At 37.8% G+C, this 26,457-nt stretch overlaps 1 protein-coding gene across 1 annotated transcript; it reads right to left on the bottom strand.

The window, feature by feature from the left end:
* Positions 1-38: 38 nt before the first annotated feature.
* On the bottom strand, positions 39-26,453 carry DCAF13 (DDB1 and CUL4 associated factor 13). Its single transcript, XM_080378026.1, has 11 exons — positions 26,277-26,453; positions 24,255-24,454; positions 22,824-22,931; positions 20,964-21,050; positions 19,936-20,091; positions 19,144-19,221; positions 15,127-15,209; positions 13,037-13,201; positions 9,713-9,848; positions 1,827-1,990; positions 39-958 (listed from the first exon to the last, which is right to left on the bottom strand). Exons 1-11 carry the CDS (start codon positions 26,344-26,346, stop codon positions 871-873), a joined length of 1,335 nt encoding a protein of 444 aa, XP_080234152.1. The 5' UTR covers positions 26,347-26,453; the 3' UTR covers positions 39-870.
* Positions 26,454-26,457: the final 4 nt, after the last annotated feature.

Below are 26,457 nucleotides of genomic sequence, written 5' to 3' on the forward strand. Positions count from 1 at the left end.
CATTTCCCGAAAAGTAAAAGAATTTCGGGCTACAGGTACCTTGTGAAAAGTGAAGCTTTTATTTGTCTTACATAAACTTAAAATAGAAGGCTTATAAGTCTCATGTAAAGAAGTTTCTCTGGCTTATACAGTTTACGTCATTTTGCATCCAGATTTTAGAAGTTTTAAATAAGTATCTTTTTTCTTTAGCTTAACTATGTCATTAAAATTAGCAACTTCAACAGTCTGAAGTTTTGTCAAGTCATATAAAAATAGTTAACAAAACTAAAAATATGTTTACAGATGTCCAAGAATCCTGTTGAATTCCTTTTGGATAAAAGAAAAATAATATATTGTACTGTAATAAGTATAATGCAGTATATTTGTCAGTTGGAATAATCAAGATCTAGAGTCCATTGCCTTAAGGTCACTTGTTTACTTTATTAGATTTGTTTATTAAAAACACCAAAAAGCCAAAACCCAAGAAAACAGCATAAGGACAACTGATTTTATAAGTCTACACAGAACCAAGTTTTTTTGCCTTTGACAAATCTGAATCTAATTCATCATTATTTTGTAGTAGTGGTACCAAGGAATAGGACTGGAATTACAGATATCTTCCACTTTCCATCAAAAGGGTCAAACTCCACCGCAACACACAGCATTGGGCCAGTAATAGACAGGCAAATGGCAATAAAGGATTACAGGGCCAATTCTTACAACTACCCAAAGCAGACAACTTGAGAAATCAGAGTATGCATATACTCAAAATAAAAGCCACATTTCTGGAGCCATATGCTGTCTTACCAGCATCCACCAAATTTTGTACAGTGGATTCAATTCAATTGTGACATTTTCTTTTATTGTGACATTTTCTACATGGGAAAACAATTATTTCACTACTGCTACAATATGTTTCTTCCTCTCTGACACAAACGGCACAGATCCTGGTTTGCTGTGCTTACGACGATTCAGTTCCCTAGAAACAAAAACCAAGAAAACATGGAGTTCAGTAGTTAGCACAAAGATCTAACAAATACTAGCTTCCTCCTTGAGCTACTAATGGAGATATCCTACAAATAAAAAAAATAATTTTAAAAAATGAAGAATTGCTCTGCTTTTATTAATTGAAAGCAGTGTACTTCCTCCTTTGAGAAGAAGGCTTGTCCCTTTGAAAAATAATTTTTAAATTGGCTAATTCAGAAAAGTTCCAAACTGAGCCTTTTCTTGGAAGCTCAGCTTACTTGGTTTTCATGTCAACAGGATTTGCTGCTCAAGTCTGTAGAGGCTTTCAGCTGAGAAAGATGACTGAAACCCACCCCTTTTTCCCCTTTTTCGTTTTACTGTTAATTTAATGGCTACAGCAAAGTATGTCACCTTCTGCTCCTAGAAATTCCAATATGGCAATGACCCAGGTGACAGAAAGCATTCATCCTGGAGCTTGGCATTAAAAAAACCCCTAAACGTAAACACACAAAAACCCAAACCAAACCCCAAACCCCCCACACACACACCAAAACAGCCCGTTCTGTTTCTACTGCAATGTTGCATCATGTCATGCTTAACAGTATTGTGGCTCCTTCCAACATGTTATTTACTTCCATTTCTTCACTGTACTTTTGGGAAGCAGCCAGTCCTCACCAATACTGGCACTTGTCTGTATTTTCCTTATAATCAAATATTAATCAATCCAGTAGTTCATGATCACTTATTCAGATGTTGAAAGTAGCTCATACTCATTCCTCCCACACACTAGCTCTACCACTCCCATACACTGCTGCTACAGCAGAGCAGTGATGCATTTTATTAAGATCAAGAGAAAACAAAGCCAGAAGATGAAGACATACTTTCGTCGACGAGCTTCTCTCATGATACGCTGCTCTTTGATTTGGCAAAATATACTTTTAGGCAAGTGACGGTGTTGAGCGATCCGTCTGATCTTTGGGTGATACCGGAACTTCTCCTTCAGCTTCTGATTGTAATTCATAGCTGCCTTCTCACGTGGTGCAAGCTGTGGGGAAAAAAAAAAAAAGAGACAAGGCACAAAACATTATCACAGTTTCAAAGTTCAGTGAAGCAACTGAATTTACTCCCTGAAAACCAGGTTTTAATATGCTGTAGAAAAAGGAGAATACATATAGCTGACAGTAAAACCTCTTTGATCAGAGTCCGCCTGCTTTCCTAACCTATAATCACGATCAACTTTTGCTGTGAAACAAAGATTTGCAGACATTTTAATCACCACCCAGTGTAAGTACAAATACTATAAATGAATTGTCTTCATGAACAGCTTTAAACACAGCTCTTTAGGTGGCCTAAATCTTACCCAGCACTTTTATCCATTAGCAAGCACAGTGCACCTACCAGATTTCAAGAATTACCTTAACTACATGGCACACACCGAATTTCAACTTTAATCATGCAGCTAAAAACATCTTAGTACCACAAACACCTGAAATACAGGTGAGCTACTATTACCACAAAACACTTCAGTTTCATCCATGTTTAAAATTATGTCTGAGTCACCATTAACACCACTGAAGTGAGAAATGCCTTTTCCTGAAGGCTAACCTACAGAGGATTTTTATTTTATTTTTTTACCAGGCTTGTTTCCTTAGGTCTTAACGCTTAATTATCAAAAGGAAAAAAAAAAAAAGTGTGCTGTATTTTTGTTTAAAGCATGCACTGCTTCACAAGGGCATATATCAGTTTATGTATTTTGGATTTGCTCAGATCTCTGGGAATTTCAGCTGCATTTCAGACTAGTGAGCTTTCACATAAACAGAAAATCTGTTGAATATTAAAATATGAACAGAGGATAATCCTATCCTCTTCTTCCTACCTTCCCACCCAAAATACACTCTGTAACTTCAAGATTTCAGACATCTTACAACCCTTCATATTTTCAAACAAGCAGTGGCACAAGTGTTTTGCCATCCCACCTTTATTTCATCCACTACTACCTGCACCTGAAGTACTAAAAGCAAATTAATAGTTCGGGCAACTTCTATTTATTCAGCTTTCCAAATGACTCAGTTTCACTAATTTCTCACTTTCTCAAGAAAAAAACAGAACCTGAGTTTCAGACACTGACAAAAAAAGGAAAAAAGCAGTAACAAACCCCACAACTTTATTACACATACCAGGATTTGGAAATTCCACCTACGTTATTACAAAGCCTGCTTTTTTCCCCCTTTTAAATCAGCAATGGCTATTTCTTCTCCACTCTAGAGGTCACTTCTAGAAGTGATTTCTGTTAGAATATTTAAATCCTGAAAAAGTAAATATCACACTCAGGTATTTTTGGCCTGAAATACTATCAATGGTTTGAAAGCAAGTATTAATAAAACATATGGCAAAGGAGTTTCTCCTTTGGAACAATAAAGAAACCAGGTACCAGATGCAGAGTTGCTCAATTACTCAAAAAATTCTTATTTAGGCATCGCATACATAATGCTCTTAATCTCTGTTTTGTCATACCCTCTTATTCGTAAAAAACAAATACTTCTGCTTTATTTATACTTGTCATGACCTCTCACATTGCAAGTGAATAAATTTTATGATCTTAACTCACTAAAACTACCTCCCCCAGCCCTTTACTGAAATTGCTTCCAGCGAGCCAAGATGAATAGCTGGTTCACTCTCAATAAATCCCAGGTGTTCCTACTCTGCAGAAAACTGCTAACATAATACAAATTAAATAGCTTTTATTTTAATTAAATGAAATTATTTTCCTTTAATTTAAGAAGAGCAAATTGCTGTCGATTTAGCATAACCTTGACAATTCTGCAGGCAAGAGGTAAATCCGTAAATTAAAGATACATCCAGAATATCTTATTTTAAAAATTAATACAGATTAAGAGGTGGTTATGTTTGAGCCTGATTCTATTTTTATGTGGTATTATACAGAAAGACATGTAGGCAGTGACTTTCTGTCCAACTACTGAATGCTAACACCCCATATACCAGGCTGTGCCAAGCGCACCTTCATCTACATGATAGTAAAAGAAAATTCTGAAGTAATGACAAGTTTCTGCCTATTTATGAGAGACAGCAGATAGCTAAGAAAGCAAACTGCAATAATGCACTGAATTCCAGCCTCTCTCTTGCAAGTGATTTTATAAGTCAGTGTAAACAGCTGGAGAAAACAGTATTACTTCCCATTCTGTTTTGAACTGGAGAAGATACTATAAACAGCACAATTACCAGGATTAAAAATCTTGTTTACACAGACACCAGAACACACTACAATATATTAGTATTTATATGACATCATGAGTGGAAGACAGGCTCAAAATTAAGTATAACCCTTTTCGCATACATTCTAAAAGTGAATGTGCAACTTCTTTCCTGTATGAGGGAAACAGAAATTATGTGGCAGCTGATTTGTGCCATTATCACAGCAGCACTCCACAGCAAATATCTAGAGTGAAATAGGGGGAAAAAGAACTCTAAAATGCAACCAAGTTGTCAGCAATAAGAAAATGTGTCCTCAAGTAAACTGCCTATGTCTCTCTCCTGCCTCCAAATGATAGAGGCTGGTTATTTTTCCCATCGAAGCAGAAGGAAGGCAAGCATTTTGCCAGAGCCCTGACTGAAGAGCTAAAATCACCTTTAACAAAAAATTTTCCTTTTAAAGAGGGCTGTATTTGTACTGTGCAGTATTTAAAACTCCACACTATTAGACACCTGTAATTCAGCATAAGAATATGAAATGGCTGTTTATCTATCCTGTCCAGGTCACCCTTCTAGGTTAAGGCAGACAGAGCACAGATGCAACATATTTTTAGAATGCAAACATATCCCAGCAGTTTTCTACACCATAGCTTGTCTTTATTTAACATTTTTTCCATTGCTTTGCTGAAAACACCTTTCTAAATTTACTGCACAAAGTTTATTATTCATCGTTTCCTTGGACCAAAAACTTAGGCTTCTTTACATTTAAATTGATGACAACACAAGAAAGGTAATGTAGATTTAGAGCACAAAATCACAGCTAAAAGGATGAAGTTACATGTGCGTGGAATCACAAACACAAAATCACTACAAAGAGAATGCCATGTCACACAGTATCTGGTAGTGCTTGTTATCAGCCTTATCTCACAAAATGGAACTGTATACTACAAACAGACCGAAAGGGCATATAATTGGATAGTTTTGATGCACTCCTGCTAATGCACTTTGCTAGATCAAAACCAGGACTTGTAACTGCACTTTCTCCTATATTTTTCAGGCCTTACTCAAAAGCTGTTATTTCTGCATCTTGTAAGAAAGCAGCAAACCTATGCTCCACTACTGCTACACTCACTCCTCACACCAGTTTTACACTTACTGAAATACAAATCATTCCCAAGCAAAAAGTTTTCTTCTTCAATTGTCCAGTGCTCTGTTCTCATTCCCATCTACTTTGGAAATGTAACAGTGCCAAATTTTACAGCTGTTGTTTACAGAAGTAAAGTTACTATGCACTTGCACTCTAAGAACTGCAGGTGTAGGCTTCTTTATAACGTGTCAACAGATTGAAGAAAAAGGAAGTTTTACTGATGGTTCATTGCTTTCACTACAATCCAAAAACCCCAGTCTATACCCTGTCTTCATATTAATTGGATTAATTCTAGTCTAGTAACTGAAACCTACTCTATTACTGCTGCTTTTCTAGCCTTTTCACTCAGATGAGGCTCTGTTTTCCTCTTCTCCTCAAACACTGAAGTCGTTTGCCTCTTCAGAAATCACAAACCTCTCCAAGAACGCAGGCACAAAAGCTTCAAACATACTTAAATGTAGTTTTATGTACAGTCTGCAGTATCTTGAAAGTCTCGTTTGAGTCTTTTGCTTCTGGACATGCAGAGTTAGATGTTTACTGCTTTAAAAATAACACTTTTTAAGTTCTCTTTAATCATCATTATTATTTAATCAGTTTTTATTAAAAACCTAAACACTGCAAATTATTTTAAAACAACTTCTGCAGTAACACAGAGACATTTGGGTTTTGTTACACACGTAAAAGCCACAGAGACTTAACTGTCAGCAGAGTGGAGACACAGCATGCCCCTGGCTCCTCCAGACTTTTATTCTTACTTTAATGTTTCACTGATTTTGAATAATGAGTGTGATGCCAAATACATTAAAAAGAAAAAGAAACATGCATGTCAGAACAGATGACTGCTAGGGCAGCCACGGTTCAGAAAGTACAACTTTCCAACTGGATAAATGTTCATCAGTCACAACATAAGTACTATACATTCACTATAATTTCCTGGGAACCCAGCAACGCTAGAAACAAGTAAGGCTAAGTACTCACCAAAGAAAAAATGTTTCATTACCGTTTTTTTTTCTCTTTCAGGATGCTGGTTTCCATCCATCCATCCCCACCCCAAAAATATCCATCTTAAAATACAATGTATTACAAGATGTTAGCATTATATCAGAAATACAGTGACCTTTGGATGAGTCATTCAATCAAATCTTCTTGGCAAAGAAAAATAGCAGACCAAGCAACTAAGCATTTAAGACATATTTTGACACTTCCGACAGAATTACTGAATGTTCAGTTTTGAATATTTGAAAAGTTCAAAAAATAGCTACAGACTGTGGAAGAACTGGACATTTATAAAATGAGCAAGCATATGTCTATGAAGATAAGAACACCAATCCCTAAAAAAGGAGCAGGTACCAACAAAAAACAGTGGAACCTGGTAAATAGCCATTAACAGTTGAAACATTAAGAATCACAGGAACTACCAGGTTGGATCGAACAAGGATTGGCACAGTTGCCTGAATCCAAGCAACATTTCCAAGGTGTATCCAAGAACGCGATAAGCCATAAAGATTACACTCTTAAGTCCTATTAGCAAGAATTACCCTCTAAAAATCTGAAATACAAAATTTCATAGTCCTTTAAAAAAAAACAAACAAAACAAACCACACACACACCCTGCCACCAACAAACTTTAACAACTATAGCAGCTTTGGACAGTTACTAATTCAATATCCACACTCTGTGTCTTGTGAAATTCAAGGCTTCCACCACAGCATCATGCTTGAACATATTTCCGCACAAGATATAGGGATGTGAAACATTTTCTATTCTTATAATTCTTTACAAGTTCATTAGCATCATCCATGTGATATGCAAGCAGTTTTTCTACATAATTCACTACATCTCTTCTAAGTTCTTGCATTTCTAAATAATTTTGCCTCCCTAAGATGTCTTCTGAGGTTGCCAGGTGCTTTTTTTAAGATAGGATGGCAAGTTTTGTATTCTAAACGATGAAATGATATTCATTTCTGACAGTGAAAAAAACAACACCAAACAAAAAAACCTAAACCACAATTCCAACAAACAAACAAAAAACACCCCAAATAAACAAGAAAACACATGCCACTTGACCTCTGTGTTATAGATAGCTATTGACTTCGTTCTCTTGGGAGCTGACAGCCTAAGAGCTTTGACAGAAATTCTTACAAACCCTGACACCCGCGCATGCTACAAAAGCTGCACCTGTATCGTCCCACAACAGCAGAACTGATTCACAGGCACAGCCTCAAGAGGCATGTCAAGCAGCAGCAATGTAACAACATAGGAGGAAAAAAACAACAACAAAAAAAGAAAAAGAGGCTATTTTATACAGGATTTGCCATCCGGTCAAGAAACATGAGTATTAATGTTCAGACTATATCCAATACCCAACAGTCATAACTGGTAGTGCCTTTTCTAGGCCCATCCATGGTCAGTTTTCACCGATGCAAATACTACAGAAAAAAGCAGAATGTAATTTACCACTCTCCATTTTGAATACTTAATAACTAATTTGTCCTTTTGGTATGTAATATTTCTACATTGCAGGAGTAGTTGGGATTGCCTGTGACTTCGCAGAGCCAAGTACCCTTACTTTTTCATAAGAAGAGGAGCCAATGCCACCTAGTATTCTATAAAGTGAATTTTCTGGTCACAATTGAATGTATTAGGAATCATTCTATATGAAAATGTATTCTCAACATTATTTTTACCCACTTATCCTTCACACAAAGGGCAGAGTAAAGATGCACGTCAAAAATACCACACAATCGTTATAGAACATCATCTTAGAGAGAGACCACATGCTCTCTCACTAAGAATATTGTGAAAAAAAGAGAGAAACTTTCAGTTAATACTGTAAAACCAGGTGAAAAGGGCACTGCCATGAGCATATAGATACAACAGGAAAACAGGTAATACTTCTGCTCAACACTGGACTTTCTAAGCAAATTCAACATAAAAGTTGAATGAAAAAGTCAAGTCTCTAATGAGCTTTGTGGAGTCTTAAAATTAGCAAGCATGGGACTGATACTTAGATGTTTGACTGAAGCACTACATAGTAAAATCCCAAGTATCAGTTCAGAACAGAAAAAAAAACTCCGGCATCCTCAACAAAAGAAGAGATATTCCATCAAATAAATTCAACTTAAATAGTAGTTTTTAACCACAAATACTGCACAGGCTACAAAGTTGCGGGTTTTTTTCCTCTATAGCTCTACAACAAAGATGAGAAAAATAACAGGACTTCCAAATACCTATGGTGGGCCATGGCTAAAGATACACACGTTGTTTTAGCTGTGCTACTCCATACCCAGTGCTTCACAGCGAACAGCCCATGAATTACCCCATTCTGCACTGTAGCCCTAAGTACTCCTACAGCTCCCGTTCACCTGCCACCTGTCTGAGCCGCGCTCCACTTCTCTCCTATGCAGATACTGTAACTTGATGGAGCTTCAAGTAACCACAAGCAGCCCTAGACATAACTACGTGATACATCCATCTTCTTAACCGTACAACACTCTTCCCTGAATTACAGCTTCCCTCTCCTTCCCCCTCAATCTTCCACAAGATAAAGCAGAAAAAAATTCCAAGCATTGAGACAGCTATGCTGATGGGCTCAGAAAAAGCAATATAAGCACCTCCAAAATACTGTAGCAATATATAAGGTAGATAAATGAATTACTCCCAGCAGACAAAGCATCAAATTCACTCTCCGAAGTCATTCAATACTTTAATACAACTGTGGAGGCAAATATAGGCAAGTGGTAACTATAACAGAACATTCTGGCTTTGTCTGTACATAAACATGTCAACAAGCGCAGCCAAAAAGGTGCATCTAATTAGACTGATGCTGTTCCTACTAGGAACACTTCAACCAGACTTACGTTGAATGAAATGGACTTCAGACACCACACTGGTTTGCCCACTTAGTATCTGAGAGTTATATAGGTTAATGACAATCTCAGTTATGCATTGGTGCAAATGGTCTATTTTACAATGCATATGCTTATCACAGTATGAACTGCATAAGAACCAGTCGCATGCCAGCCAAAATTTTTAAAAGTAGTAATCCTAAGCTCCAGCAGAATGACTTCATTGCTTTTTCCTCTGGTGTAAAGGGATGCATTCACCTGTAGCACCCAGGTAAAATAATCTAGTTTAGTCAGAACTGATGATTATTGGTAACATTAAACAAGACACACACACAAAAAAGTCACCTTGTGTATCAATAACGAGGGATGTAATTTCATTATTATAAGCTGCAGTAAATGCAATGAGCTATACTGCACATACCAGTTTTCAAATTAAAGACAAAAGTCAAACTATAATTTTACATTTTCCCTCTAGAAACACATTTTTAAGTTGAATAGGCTAACTAGTTGTAATAAAAATAAAACAAATCTTGTGATATCAAAAAAACAAAATCCAACTTACCACTCCCAGTTTTTCAGAAGCATTAGCTTTCCACAGACGAATATTCATCTCATCTGAGCCACACAAAATATATTTGTTATCTGAAGTCCATTTTACAGTGATGACATGCTGCATTCGTTTTGTATGATACACCTCCCTAAAGCAGAAAAACATTTTTAAAAGATCTATCACCACTTTTCCCACCAACATCACCTCTCAAATAGCAGAAAGCATCCTGTTCAAGACAAAACTTATTTTCTGTTTAAAAAAAACCAGAAAACTGACATTTTTAAAATGCTGCGCTGATCTTAAATTTATATATAGATTCAAATGAAGTGTGATGGTTAGACTGATAAAGGATCACCTAGGATAAGATGCTTTTTAACTAAGTGCTTTCATAGAAATTACAGTAAATAGCTAAAGAATAATTTTTTGCAAAATAGGCCATGGATATACAATATGATATGCATACCATCCCCCAAATAATTTTCATTAATATGCTGTAACACAGTTTAAGCATTACAGAATGGGACTGCAGAAGAATGGATGCCAAGGAATCTAGCACCACCACTATGAACAAGAAAGAAAAGAGAAAATAAACACCTCCAGCTGTCCATTTATGACACGACAGTAGGCTGGCTACTCTTCATTGTAATTCCCCTCCTTTCCTCAAACATAGACTGCCTTATCATTGTCTAAAGGACTCCCAAGAAAAATTTTAAAACCCTAAAAACTGAAAGAAAAGTATCCAGTCCTGCAAACAAGAACTCAATAAGAAGTGTCAGCTAGTAACTAGAAAAGGATTCAGAAGAGCAGTGAGGCTATTAAAGCTTTAACTACATTTAGTTTCTGCTGATCAGACTCCTGCTTAACAAGTGCTTGCACCTGTTAAATTTTTCTATGTTACATATAAAAAAACTATTTAAATGAATCTCTTATCTAATTCTCATTAAGTATGTACCAAACAAGCAGAACAATATTATTCATACAGTTATTATTTTATTTCTGCTATAAAAATATAGGACTAAGTACACCTTTCTGGCAACTATTTTTACAAGTTACTTAGTTATTTTTACAAGTAAAATCCAAGTACTAATGGAAAGGGAATATGGAAACAACATCTATTTAAGAGCCATGGAAAAACCAGCCAGGGGTTGAGATGGAGGCGTTGCAAGAAAAACAGAAGTCATCAATGTATCACCTTAAATAAGCATTACTAAGCTTAACCACCTCTTGTAATTCACACTCAAGTGATGCTCTACAAGAACAACCATGTGGAAGACTGAGCACAAGTATGTTCAGAAAACATTAATACTCACATCAGCTGATGCTGATGTTTAATAGTGTGTATGTACATATGCATTTCCATAAGCATTTCTATGTTTACTTTCATCTTACTATTTGGCCTAACAACAAACCTTTTCTCAACCCACCTCTGGGTAACTAAGTACTTTTTCTTTCCTTACTCTGAATTTTCAGCCTTTGCACCTCCTGTTGCTATCAGCACAACTTATTATCATTCTCAGGGAAAGGAAAAACACAAAACATGGCCAAATAACCTCGATCTGTCATTTAAAAAATTCACACAGACAACCAGTTCTGTTTACCAAGAATGTACTAAATTTAATCAACTTCATAATAAATCTTATTTCTTATGAGTAATGAATTTCCTAATTTAAATTTTCATTTTAAAATAAAATAGAAGGCAATAGAAGTTAGAAGTTCTTCAGATTGGAAGGAGATCAAAAGTCAAAACTGGAACACCATCAGAATTCTTCTTTATAGATGCTCTTAACTGCCCTCTCAGTTTTCCAAGTGGAATCACATCTTTCATTTGGAGACTTTTCTCGATTCCATGGGATTAATATAAACTGCAATTCTGAAAATGCCCAGCTTCTAAAGAATTTGAATTGTCCCAGAATGCTCTAGTCAGATTATATGAGGCTAGTTCTTCATTTATAAGGCTGTTCCTCACTAGATTTACGGCCATCACACAGAAGAGGGGGAAAAAAAGGGGGGACAAAAAGGAAAATTCCATAGGCCTTGGCAACAATCTGCTATAGTGTGGAATAAAGCCTTTTACTGTTGCATTATGGGGTCTGCAAACTTCCCCTCAGTGATGTACTTTAATTTTGCACACCACCACTTTTATGAACATTACTATTCCGTAGAAAGGAAAGTCTGTAGCACACAGGAGCTACTAACCATATCGTTTAATAATGCAAGAATTAAAAAAATCAAAGCAAACCCACAAAGGAACTCCACTACCCGATTATATTTAAAATACTATTGCAAAACAGGAAGAAAATGAAAACTACCTGTAGATTTGCTATAAAAGAAAAGGTAAACAGTCCCTCTCAATCTTTAATGTAGGAGCATTATAGGACCATACAAACAGTTATGTTAAATAATGCATACATAACTGCATCAATCAATATAAAAATATACTCTTCTATCAATCAATATTTCAACATTTCCACCCCTCAAACCACCTAGAACTTGACCTAGTAGGAACTTTTTAGGGGGGTGAGGTTGGAGAGAGGAAGGCAACTAGAAGTAAAATAAAGTTAAGAAAAAAAAGAGGAAGAACTGACAACAGAGAATAATGAAGGTAGGTTTATGAAAAACAAATAATACCAGACAGATCTGATAACTTGTTTCAATTTTCATCAAACTGAACAGAAAAAAAAATAATAATGGAGACACTGTAGATCCAATCTGAATGTCAGCAAAATATTTAATACACTGCCTCATGAAATCTTACATGAAAAACTAATTTAAAGTGACTTGTATTCAAAGCATTGTCACATGAATCAAAACCTGGTTAACAAAATATGAACAAAAGGTAATAAGTGTACTGAAATGGATCACAAAAGTGTCCCAAACTGATCCTCAGGAATTCATACAACAATGCTTTTCAAGTAATGTCTTTAGCAATCACGCATATAGGATGAAGCCATCCCTAGAAAACAAAATGCTACAATGGTGTAGGGCACTGCAAACTTAAGTGGTGACAGATATAGTACAAAGTGACCTAAAAACATTAAAAATACATATACAGAGGGAAATAAGATGGGATTCATCTTGGAAAAATACAACTAAGTACACCCAAGAGCAATAATCCACTGTAATTTTAATCCAAAACTGCATAAATACTGCTACCCATTAAGCAGAAGTTTTACTCTAATACATACTCCAGAATTATCTGCCAACTATATGACCAGTATTCACAGGAAATGAATGCCCCAATGAAGACGTTAATGAATGAAATAAGAATTTTGAGGGCTAGGGAGGGAGGTCACTGGAATGAACAACAGGAAGAGAAAACAGTGTAAAGTCACTCACCTGCTGTGACCTTTGTCTACAGGAAAAATGCGGACAGACTTATCAAAGCTGGCAGAGACAAATTCTTTCCCAGTGGGTGAGTAATCCACATCAAGAACAGCAGACACGTGATCCATATGCACCATCACAGGTGATTCAAGAAAGCGCATATCAAAAGTATATAAGCTTTAAAATAAATACACCAACAGCTTAACACCTTAACAACTCCTAAGTAAATAGTACATTTTTGCTGAACAGCTACTTTAATTACACATAAACCACACTTCAGCACAGACCCATACTGCAGAGGGAACTCTTCAAAACTGCTCATAACACATGAAAAGAAAGAATGAGGCATTGTTTAGGGCTTGGAAAAAGTTTATTCACCAGAGGCTTTAGTTACTGGACCAGATCCAGGTTTCTTGCTCACTGTCAAATAACAGAGTCTCGACTATTCCCTTCACCACCTGTTCACTGACCAACCCTATTTCTCCAACCACCACACTGTCCTCCTTTACTCCATCTTCAGATATAAGTATACAACCCAAACTTGGACAAGCATCTCCGCATCATTATGGCAAGCCTATCAACACTGCAAGGATTCTAGATATTAGGAACTCTTAGTAATTCAGTCTACTATGAAGTTCTCATTTGGTTGGCACCCTTTCCCACTGCCCAACTGCCTATAGGCCAGACAATGTAAGAGTCCAAAGAAAGCCTGATTCTTCAACATATGGAGATACTGGTTCAGCAGAGCACACTATCTGTAGAAAAGCATTACATTAAAAATAAACATGCAACTGCTGGACCACAGCTGGTTTGCTCTTAAGCACTTCAAAGCTCAGGTGAGGTCTAGCTGTACTCCCTTTGAATCAACAAGCCCACTGATACACAGCAAGGCAGAACAACTGAGCAGATCGTTAATTTGTCCAGTGCCAATAAGCAAAGATGCTTTACAGGCAAAGCATTTACTGAAACCCGTTTAAGATACACTGTTTAGTAGAACTACTATATTAAGATCTGCTGCAGATGAATGCATAACTTGAATTAATTCAGTGTCTCTTGCTCACTATCTTACTGGCAACTATTGCTTTTTCCTTTAAATGCCTCAAGAAAAAGTGTGCTAGCATGATATTCAAAACCACTACTCCATATAATCAGCTAACACTTGCATGTGCATTGTTGATATGAGTGTAATGGCAAACAGAAACTGCTTTAGCTCACAGGACAGTTGCCCTGACAGTAACAGCTACCACTTTTAGTTTAGCAAGAAGGGAAAAAACAAAAACAACAAACAAAAAACCCCATGTAAACAAACAGATTTGGTAGTCAGGTAGCCTGGTAGCTTTACCATACTATAACCAAAATAAGTGAAAAGCAGTACATTAGATACAACACCCACTTTTAAGGTCTGGGCCATATCCCATTTCCTTGGAAAAAACAGCCCTAAGGTAAGTGATAGAATTCTTATCTTCTAGAAGAAAACAGTGATCTATTGTTAGATCACTGACTTCCTGGAAAAAAAGATATGGAGCAGATTTTGCAGTGGCCTAGTTTTGAACAGACAGCCTTTTCAGTATCAGATTAGGTGTGTTCACATGAATAGTATTGTTCAAAAGTAAAAAATTGCTCTAAGGCATTGAAAGGATAAGTATTACAGTATCTGGAGCTGTTTCACAGAAGATTAGGTTTTGTAGGGTTTTGGTGGTTTTTTTTAAGAAGTGTTCTCATCAAAATAGCTGATCGGTACAATATATCAAGCTTTACAAGAGCTGGCAAGAAAATAAAACACTGATATTGCCTCAAACTGGACCAATAGTACTTATTTTCCAGGTGCTGTTGCAAGTTACCCTTGCATTGGTTCAGCTGCATTTTTTCTGTTACACTGTTTTCCCTCCCCCTAGTTACTGAAATACAGAAAGAGGCAATCTACTATCAATTCTTTTTTCTTTTTTTTAAATTGGTGACTATAATTCTCTACACTATTACTTAAGTGATTCAAATTTAGAGTTTAAGAAGTTCTTTAAAAACTTACTTTAGCATGACAAATCACCAAGATACAGATTAAACATATAACTAGCAGGATTATGAAAAAGCAAGGTCACACTCACTTGTAATCTTCATTTGCTGCAGTAAAAATGAAAGCTTCCATGGGGTTCCAACACAGTGTATTTGTTCTCATGTTCAAGATAACCTGAAAGATTATTTACACATTGATACGTTGTTATAGGCAGCAAAAGACTCACTATAGTTCAAAAATTGCTATACCTATACGAGACAAGCACCTTTTAGATGCAGAATTATGGCAGAGGTAGAGTGACACAACAGAATGTTTCCTTAGAATTAGAACTCAAGCACTTCCTGTCCATCATATGCTCACTGCTTTGTGCTACACAGCAATTATACTTTCCTCTGTAAGTCACCTTAGAAGTAAATTCTTCTAAGTGGTCATTTAACATGTAAACACGTTAGTCGTCAACATGTAAACCTGCAACTTCTGAAAAATTTCACTTCATCACGTTTACAGGAACCTTTAGTTAAGTCATCTATAAACACACCTAATTAAATGGTTATTTCAAGGGATACAGGCATTAACTGACGCTGTGAACCAGCATTTGCAAAGCAATTATAGTATTTTGATGTTCTCCCAGTTATTACTAACCTTTCACTATTTTATCTCCGAAATTGCAGTTCATAAATTCTCCAGGACAGTTGCCATTTCTCGTTGAGGTACCAAGCAACGCATTTAGAAGTTACTGTGTTGTTACCTACTCACCACTATCACCGTATTAGCAGTGAATCATTTGCTACACATTCATAACATTTCTTGGCTGCTATAAGCGTACAGCTACAAAGAGGCCAGTTTGCCTTGAAGCAGGAGGAAGGCAGCTGATGACAGCCTAGTGAGACCCTTCTGCTTTGCTAACAGCAGACTAGACAAGAGGCCTTAAGAAGCTGTATGTCGGATGCCGTCGCCTTGGGGAATAGCTATGGCAGTAACAGCCAGGCCCCTGTGGGAGAAGGGGAGGCAGGGAGGAGGTCATCTGACACCCTATACAACACAAAAAACTTTGGTTTCCACAGAGCCTTGGAGGAGCTTTCAACCATTGTATTTAAATAAATCCCAAGTGGTATGCCTGATACAAAGTAGCTGTATAATTACAGAGCAACTTATTAACAAACTGAACATCTCTAAAAAGGATTTTCCACAATGCTCCAGGCCAGCCACAATCCTACTTCAAAATCCTGACATTTGGATAACACTATGGTACTCCAAACTCATTTTTGTTCTCAACTTACTATACCAAACACCATAAATTTACATACATATAACAAAACAGTTGTACAATTATAACTTTTACAATAATGAACACAATCTCAAAGTTAATAGTGATGACATCTACCTATCCCCCCCTAAAAAGAGACTGTGATTTTATGTGTGCATATTCCCATGATTCTCATTCTCTGGAAGTCCTCATTTCCTAGGTGACACTATCATGTTCAATATCAAGTTTGCACTGCAAAATACTCATTTTCAGAAACTACATGCATCCGCACCTGAATGTAATCATCAGATGTCTAAAGCGATCTCTACTTTAAAAATAGATTTTAGTGAAAGCATAGGCCATGGAAAGGCCCTGTATTTACAGTAACATGACAACCAGAATTTGCTCAGATTTCAATATTGTCCTTCTAGTAATAAACCTTGCACATATCTGGCAAGCTAATAAAGAGGGTTCTTTATTCTTCCCTGCCCAAGTTTTTCAGCTGCTACAAAATGAGTATACGATTAATGTTAAAACATTATATGTATAATAAATTTCATGTCATGATTTAAAATATAACTCTAATATTGCTGAAAAATCCATCTCTTTCAAAAGGGGCCAGGTTTGGTCAAAGTCAATGCTCAGCATCTTGCTTCACTGTTTTTTCCCTGAAATTTACACGCCTTTAGTTTATTTCAGCAGTGGCATTCAGAATTAAGACAGCGCCTAAGAAAAGGATTCTCTGTACAGTTCTAGCATTATATTCAGTAACAACCATGTAATGCAACCTGGGCTGGAAGTGATTTAAGTTGCTGTAAATACATTAATAATGGCTTTTCAGAACGATCTAAATCTGTAGCAGAGCCATCTTCTGACACCATTTTTAAATCAATTCTAGATACACTTAGTCATTTCATAAGAAAAAAATCCTTATTGAGACAAGTCAAAGTTGTGAAGTCCCTGAAGACTTGGCTGTCTTGGTTTAGTTATTTTAACTGTGAGCACTTGATTACAAAGACTGTCAGCCCAGAGATTTTGAGATTAACACAAAATACAAATAATTAATCTGTCCTCCTCTACTACCTACAAGGTATTTGGTTGAGATGAACAGCTAAGAATGTTACAAGCAATAGACAACACAGTCCCAACAGCTGTTTAAATGCTAAAGCTGATCTTTAAAACACACTAAGCTTTTCTGTGATCCCACATGTTGCATAAGAATGACTTTCATTTCTAAAGTGTACCAACTTCCATTAAAACATCCTCCTCTTGTTATGCAGCAGCAGTGCTTCCCTTCATCTTTTCCCAGCCTTTTTAGACTAGGTCTTACTTTGCACTTAGGCAGCACCTCACCATCTTATCCATCCCTCTTTGAAACTTAAGACTTTGAAAATCACAGACAGGACAAACAGGCAAGGGAGCTACTGCTTCATGATGTGGAAGATTGTACTCTATTTCTATTAAGGAAGTGACTCCCACTGAGTTCTGATTTGGGGCAGTGTGTGAGCTGCTTTGCTGACCAAACACCAGGAACACAGAAGTGCTAGAAGCCAGTGCCCACACACAGGTAAGGCAGACCTACTAAGCAGCACCCTTCTCTTGGGAGTTACAGATCTCTTAGCTCTCAATGTGGAAATGGACATCCAGCCCAGGCCTCCACAGAAGAATCATCCCTATCCCAAGCAGGAAACCCAGACTGCACCCACAGATGCAAGAAAGTATTCATCAATGTGCCACTCCTACAGCAAGAAATGCACCTAAGCATGCTGCTTACTACATGAGATACACATATATATATGTGTATACACGTGCGTATATTTTTTATTATTTAGTATATGTGTATATGTAAAATTCTGTTAGACTCAAACAGTTCACAAAGGCTCAAACTACATCCTTTTAACTTGTAACTGCAGATCTACAGCACTGGCTGCATTCACTCTGACATTCAGGTCTCCAGCTGGCATCACTGACTTTTTTATAAGCACTCAGTCACCCAAATGAAACTTCATTAAAAATTGCTGGGGCACAGGGAAAGAAATACTGTAATGCCAACAACACTCCTATTTTGTAACTAAGTTAAGAACCGTTAGAGTGTTCTAGCATATATCAGACCAGTGTTGTTACAGACATTACGTAACATACCAGAAGGACGCTTAAGTGTATATTCACAAGCCAGAATATTGTATCTCAAGAAGAAAATTGTTAAGGTAGTTCTAGGGCTCAAAACCACTGAAACTGATCAAGGTTAATATGTGTGTGTGAATTACTAGTTTCTTGTTTTAAATAAGTACACATTCTCTTAAAAATAAATAGGAATCTTCACGTCACTGGTAAATTCTACATATAAATACAATGTTGATTCCACTGCAAAGGATTTCTAAGTGTTTATACTAGGTGCATAAGGAAGGGTTTATCTCCACGCAAAAGAAAAAAACCTTTTCAACTGCAGAGCAAGATTCTCCAATGGTAGAAAGAAAATGCCTTAGAATTACCTTGTTTCATTCTGGCAAGAAGAAAAAAAAATAAAAAATAAAATGAAAAAAATCACACATACACAGACAGAATGCAATATAGGAACATAAAGTCCTTACTGTGAAATTGCTGTCAGGTCAGGCACTTTATCAAGAATTACAACAGAGTGAGCATGACAGCCCATTTGAATGCAGAAAAGGGCCCTGCTAACTCTACATGGTTTAAATCCCAACATTAATTCAAACTCTGTTACAAGACTCAAAATCAGATGATGAAACCTCAGTGAACTCACAGTTCAGAGCTTCCCTTTATCATCAACAGTTACAGACTATTTACATATTTAGTATGATTATTAGTGCCATAAGCTTCTGTTAAAAAGAAAAATATTACCTTCTTTAATGGAGTTGATTTTCTGATATCATATAGCACAATATTTCTGTCAGAAGCACAGCTTCCCAAAAGGTATGTCTAAAAAAGGAAACCAACAAAACCAGTGTGTATGGTCTTCTAAACACTTCTAGTGTATGGTTAAAAACTAATAGCTTACACTAGATATTTAAGCTATTTCACAAAGCTGGTAGTCAAATGGCTGCTTTTTCAGTCAAGGAAATTATTCATCATTCTTTCTGTGCAGCTAATTTTTCAGCACAAACATTTTAAATAGCTTCCCCTGTAAAATTCAGGATCCACCAAATCATCTCTACTTCAAAAGTAACAAGCAATTCCTCAGAAACATTTCATCTATGAACACAGCCCAGCCAAGAGATATATAGGAAGTGCTGTAAAAGATTGAATGCAATTGCTTTGCCATAGGGAGGGGGAGTTTTGGTCACAGGGAGTACAGTACTGGAACGGATGAGATCTCCACAGCCACATAACAGCTACGTTGTACGAGTGAGGTACAGGACATGTATTGCTGTGGGCAGAACAGAGATCACCCTACTTTTCTTTCTGCTCCTCCCCACTAACAGAGACAAAAGATAAGAAGATGAAAATAAGTGGTACTACATTCCAAAACAACATAGCCATAAAAATATATGTATACACCTCCCTAAATATTATGTTAAAACATGTATCAAAATCTAAATTTGCAAAAACCCTTTAAAGATGGTGTTAATAGAGTTTAAGATCTTATATTGACCAAGAAAAACATTGATTTAGAATATATAACAGAAACATTACCTCAATGGGATTAAATTTTACACTGCTTATGCTATCAAAACCCCATGTCAGAGAACACATGGGACTTGTCCTTTGCTCATCCCAAATGTCCACTTGATGGCCACAGGTGGCAAAAACAGCTTCCTTCCAGTGGTGATCAATTCCTGTATACACTGTCTTTAAAAGGAAAAGCAAAAAACCTCAACCAAAACAATTTACAAAACCAATTGTGTACATAAATATGCAAGTATGTTCTGTTACAAAAAGGTCAACAAACTCAATGCATATTGAGTCTGTCATGTTTTATTCATCTATATTACTGAAAACCAAGTCACCACTGCTACCAGAAACCAGGTCTTATCAGATGCACCCTTACACAACAGACTAGCTTTCTGTGTACAGACTTAATGTGCACACATTTCTTGTTAATTTACAACGGAGTCAGCATCAGAAGCCCACTTAAAAGTCCTAGCTGACTTTAAAGGGTACAACTACAAATTTTCAATAGGGACCTGAACAGATTCCACAGGCATTACAATAATTAAGGAGTTTCAAACTATTTATAAAAAGCATTTAACGTTGTTCTTAAAATACGCTTATCATAAATTGCAAGTACTGAAGTATGTATTTTTAGTCTGCTTTTGTCAAAAAGATATAAAGTTACAATTTTGTATTGAAAGGCTGTGAGGTATTGACAAGGGAAGAAAGTTATTTAATGCAACTAAGCACTGACAACACACATCTGAAGAGAAAGAGACTACAGAAAGATCTGTCCAGTTTGCAGGAAAGGGATGATTACCAGAGACAGATCTAAGCAGTCTCTGATAGCATTTGAGATATTCCTTATTGGTTAAATGTAAAATAAATGCAATAAAAATGTGAAGATATTTTTAAAACGCCATTATAAAATTTGATGCCATCGCCTTACAATCCATTTGATAACAGGTTATATCAAACCATTTCTCTCTCCTCCAGAAGCAAGATAAGAATCAGTTCAAACTTAATTCAAAAGAAGAGATGTGAGAAAAATCAAAACTCAGATTTACTACCTTTCCAATAATTGTATGAATAGGTTCTTCTTCTCCATATTCTGGGCTCTCCATTTTCCACTGCTTCACAGTTTTGTCATCACCAACCTGGAAACATTGGAGAAAGCATGTACAGTATTACATAACTGCATTCTGTTTATTTTACTAGGTGTGCTTTGCAATCAAGTACAGGCAGCCTTTCAAAAGAGAATGGTCTATGACATACACAGAAGTGCTCTCTCCTGCCTTCACTGTTCCTTTTTCCACCTCCAAGCTGAAGATTAGCTCTCCTTGTCATAATATTTCACTAGAAACTGAGAAGGTACATGTACCTCGTCTGGCTGGAACGGAGTTAACATTCTTCATAGCAGTCCATATGGCACTGTGTTTTGGATCTGTGATTAAAACAGTGCTGATAAGGCACCAATGTCTTGGCTACTGCTGAGCAGTGCTTGCACAGTGTCAAGGCATTTCCCCACACACACTCTGTCAGTCACCATCCCTGCCCACCACGCCCACCAGCCAACAGGCCAGGTGTGGGCAGTAGACTGGGAGGGGACAAAGGTGCAACTGATGACCCAAATAGGCAGAAGGAGCATTCCATACCATATAACATCCAGCTCAGCAATAAAAACTGGGGTAACGGAAGAAGAAAGAGGAGGCAGGGGCTGGCTTCCAAAGTGGCCGCTGCTCAGAGACTGTCTGGGGATCTGCCTGCTTGTGAAAGGTGGCAACTGATTTCCTGTTTGTCACTGTTTCCCCCACCACCACCTTTCCTTCGCCTGGTCAACTGTCCTCACCTCGATCCATGAATCTTTTCCAGTTTCCAAAAGAGATACTTGCAGGGCCAAATAGGAAGAATATGAGCTAGAACTCTATGACTGTTTTTCTAGGCTACTTTTTGTGATTCTTAATCAAATGGCACCTTAAACTGCAAATTATCTTCTGGAAGTCATTTTGATGAGCTTGTAAACCATTAACAAGCACTTTCCATCTCAGTTGCTCCAGTTGCCCATTCCTAATGCCATGCCACCACTTGCACTCTGCCAGCACAAGCTTTTGCATGGCTGTGCAGTGGCTTGGATCAGGTAAACTGGCCAAAAAATTGTTAGCTATATATGTTTAGCTTCCTCTCCTGACAGCACTATTACTGTTTCTTCTTCCCCGTATCAATTTTCAGGCAGAAGGATTGCCAAAAGGGAATTCTAATTTGGAGTCATTTAGGATGCAAGGGAAGTCATAGCAAAAAAACATTTAACTGCTATCCTCATGACCTGGTATGTACTTCAGAAAAGATAAATACATGTAGTGAAAACTGCTCTTCTATGCACTGCTCAAAAGAAGCAAACCCTCAGGACACTCTAGTCTTCAAAACCAATTATTTTTATTGTATCATCTTAAACTGTTTTAATACAAACAGGAAGACATACTATTTCCAGATGGTTTCCATGCAACTGATTCAGTTGCAATTGATATATGTTAATACAGCTTAATTAACATAGAACCAGCTTATCTTTAATCATAGTATATGCAAATGGTTACTTTTTAATGTTTGTACATCTTTCAATGAACATAATCTATCTACTACTTTAATGAAAACTAGTTTACTCCACTTTTAATTAGCTAACCATCCGGTAGTAATTTTCTGCTATTTATCCCTTTCATAGTCTTGAATAACATCCATATCACGGCATCAAAAAAAAAATTCATCAGAAATAGAATTGTCAGGTTTACTGACAAATTTAGTAAGTTTATTTATTTAATAAATATTATGTAATATTTAAATATTGTATGGCAGAGAGTAAGTTGCTCACTGGAAAACAGATGGTAAACAGGCACTCTGTACTGCTTCACTGTACTAAGATGACACATTATACTCACAGTAAAGAATGATGTACCACAGAAACGAGCACACATGCCTCGAACAAAGCCTTCATGGGCTTGTATAGTACGAACACACTGTCGCTTGGTCAAGTTCCAAATTTTAACCTGTTAAAAACAGAAAAGCATTCTGTTGTTATTTAAGTTTTCTATAGCCCACAATTGCAGTTCAAAATTTAAGTGCAAGACATCACACTTAAAACAAAATGCAATAGCTGGCTTGAACACTGGCCAAATTTTTTGTAATGTTAAAAAAACTATTACTTTCTTCCTGAAAAAAAACATTCAAACAGGCAGCTCTTTCCTTCTTACTGCCTCCCTGCACCCAAGCTGTATACTTACCGTATTTTTGCATTCCCCTGTTTTTGAACTATTCTGGCTAAAAGACAGCAGCAGTGATAATTTTAGCAAAAACACACCCTTCTAAAGAGAAAAGCACAAGGAAATAGCCTCTGGAACTAATGGAGCGTTTTCAGTCCTGCTGCTTACTACATTTTATATAGATGTTCACCTCTCACAGAGGTTTTGGTTTCAAAGCATTTGGGGCCATTTAAAAAAAAAACAAAGAAATGGAGGTCAGCTTTTATATTTGTATGTGTTTTACTTGTTCTATCAGCGGGAAAGAAATCTGGCCAACATTTCCTATAAATGTATTTCCCTCCTCTCTGAAAACGTTAATCTCCCTTACTAACTAGTAACTAGTTATGTTACTAACTAGTGCATGACATACGCACCTTCTATAAAAAGCAGAAAGCAACCAGCTACCCAGAAGACACCTTTAAAATATACAAGTACTATCCAATGAACAATGTAGGAGTGAGAGAGGACAGAGAAGACAGAAAAAAGCCAATTTTTTTCTGCAGCTGACTCAGATTAAAGTGCCCTTGCTTGCTATTTGTAGTATTTATGTAAAATAACCTAACAAATACAGGGTTAGCATTTCTTAGGCAATATGATAAATTATTATTCAAAAAAGTTTTTGGTTCTGTTCCCCTTCCCCCTGGCTCATTTGACTTTATGTAATCTTCTTAGTCTGCAGCATCCTAACTTCTTCAAGGGGAGGAAGGGGATCCTGTAGGCAGCAGAAAACAACCACACTGGACTGTAAACATTAACATTCACTGCTCCATCCTGAGGAACTGAATGTTGCACACTCTGCTCATAGCTGAACAGCTGAAAGCTACTGCCTTTGTGTGCTGGGAGATTACAACTTGCAGTTTGAGAAACACTGCCCCAAACTGGGTAAGTTGCACCTTCTGAGAGAAGATAGGGTATCAGGCTAAACCAAGACACAAAAGAAAGGTAAGCAGGGGGTATTTAAAAATAAAATAATCAATAATTTTAAAAAAAAACATACAAAAGAGAAAAAAAGAAAAAAGAGAAGAAGGAAGAAGGGTACCTTGTTTGTTGTGGTTTGCAAATGCAGCTTACCTCTCCATCACAAGCTCCAGACAGCACTGTAGACAAACTCTTTGGATGTTTGGCCATACAATTAACTCCATCTCTGTGTCCATCAAGTGAGGTAAGAAAGGGTTTTGCAAACACACGTTCTAGCTTTGTTGCATTAAGAGCTCTTGTGTACTCTCGTGGAACCTCAAATGGATGCAGTGTCGGGTCATAGTTTCTTGGAACTACAGTAAGAGCAAAACACACATTAAAATCCCATGCTATGTAGTGTAGTTCACAGCAAGTTGAATTCTGAAGCTTTTCTCTTTAATTTTCCTGCCATGGGAGAATTTTCTGCAACAGTAAGATTTTTTTCCATTTCTACTGTTTTGAAATTGTTCCATGGGATCACTAGTATGCCCACTTAAGTGTGAAGTTAATAGAGTCTGAAATAACTGAAGTTTTGTGGTATCCTTTTCAAGGGAAGATAATGAATACACACAAACTGGAAATTGCAGATATTTTGCAACTATTATAAAAAATAACCAATTCAACAATCACAAATATTAAAAAAAAAACCAAACAACAAAACCACCCACACTACCAATCTCCTACCACTAAACTCTAACATACACAGAAAGGACACAGCTACATGGACATGCACAAAAGAGGCAACCTAGCTCTCTTCCCAGTAAGCCAGTTGCAAGCCGGCCCTGGCTCAGAAATGAGACTCACTGGTTTCATTAGCTAGGTCCTCTGCTAACATTAGCTGGTTTCCCAGGCGGGAGTGTTTACCGCGAACTTCAAGCAAGGCTCTCTCTGCATCTGCCTGCATAGATACATCTTACAGTAAAATGAGAAAGACAGTGGATACTGACATTGTGCTTCTCTTTTTTTGTCTCTTTCATTGCATTTCATGCAAAAAGGTTGAAAAGTCAGCAGAGCAACAGACAACAGATTGTTCATTAAGAATTGATACTTGGTTCAGTCTACTAGTTTCCAAAGACTATTTAATGCATATCAAAACCTCTAAAATCTCTAAACAAATGGAGTTGGGTATCACTCCGTAACATGACAGAGAATTTAACATCTTGCATACAAATCCCACTTAGAAAATTAAGATATATTCAGCTACTGTCTCAGTGGGTAACTTCAATAATATTTTTCCATGTTATAAGTATATAACCACAATTAACTAGAAAAAGGTTAGTTATGGTACTACTTTGCACAACATAGCCACCTACCTCTAATTCAAACAAATTAAACATATGCAATTTAATACAGATCTACCGTTGTGCTCAAATTAGTTTGATTTAGTGCATCCAAGATGCCCAGAGTTTTACTCCTGCTCTGACAAAAGGTGGCCATTTTACAGACTTATTCCTGACACTAGGTGGAAACTAAACCTCATTTCTATGATGTTATAGAGGTGAAACCACACGACTGTGTAAGGTCAGCTCTACAGAGGATGAGCAGAACGGAACACAGACAGTCATCATCCCACCTACCAGGCTAGAGCTGCTGCATCTAAAAATGTGAAACATCTACACGGTTTTCGCTAGTTTTTAAAAAAGGATAAGGAAGAAATGGGGTGAAATGTAACAGGAAAGGAACAGTGTTAACTGCAAGATTACTACGGGCAACCCCGGCGTACCGGAACGGCGACTTAGCCCCGAGGCCCGCCGAGGGCCACCGCACGCACACCGCCGCCTGGCGCCGACAGCCGCGGGCCTGCCGGCGGGCAGCGAGGCTCAACGGACAGCGAGAAGGGTCCGCCCGCCCGCCCAGCGTCCCAAGGCCCCGCCGGCGCCTCACGGCAGCGCCGCGCGAGCGCATGCGCGCGCCGGCCGTTACCGCCTCCGACCGGGCAGAGGGAGGGGGAAGCCAGCGGCCTGCCGGGGCCCGCGCGGCTCGCAGCGGGCTGGTAGCCTGCCCCCGCGGGCAGCTCTGCTGGCCAGGGCCGGCTGACACCCCAGCGCCTGCCTGCCGGCCTCCCCGCCGCTGCCCTCGGCCCTGCCGGGCAGCCGAGCCGAGCCGGGCCGGGCCCCGCCCCGGTGCCGCGCTCACCGCGCTGCAGGTCCAGCTTCGTCTCACGGACGTAGTCGTCGGGGTTACGGCTCAGCACCTTGACGCGCATCGTCGCCTCCGCACAGGCGGCCGCTTCTTCCGCACCCGCCGGGCCGGGAAACGCACCCCCCGCGCGCGGCCACGTGACCGGATGCGCCGGGCGGGCTGTGCTCGCGCGAGG

This window comes from Falco punctatus (genome assembly GCF_963210335.1).
Source record: "Falco punctatus genome assembly, chromosome: 3".
Lineage (NCBI taxonomy): Eukaryota > Metazoa > Chordata > Aves > Falconiformes > Falconidae > Falco > Falco punctatus.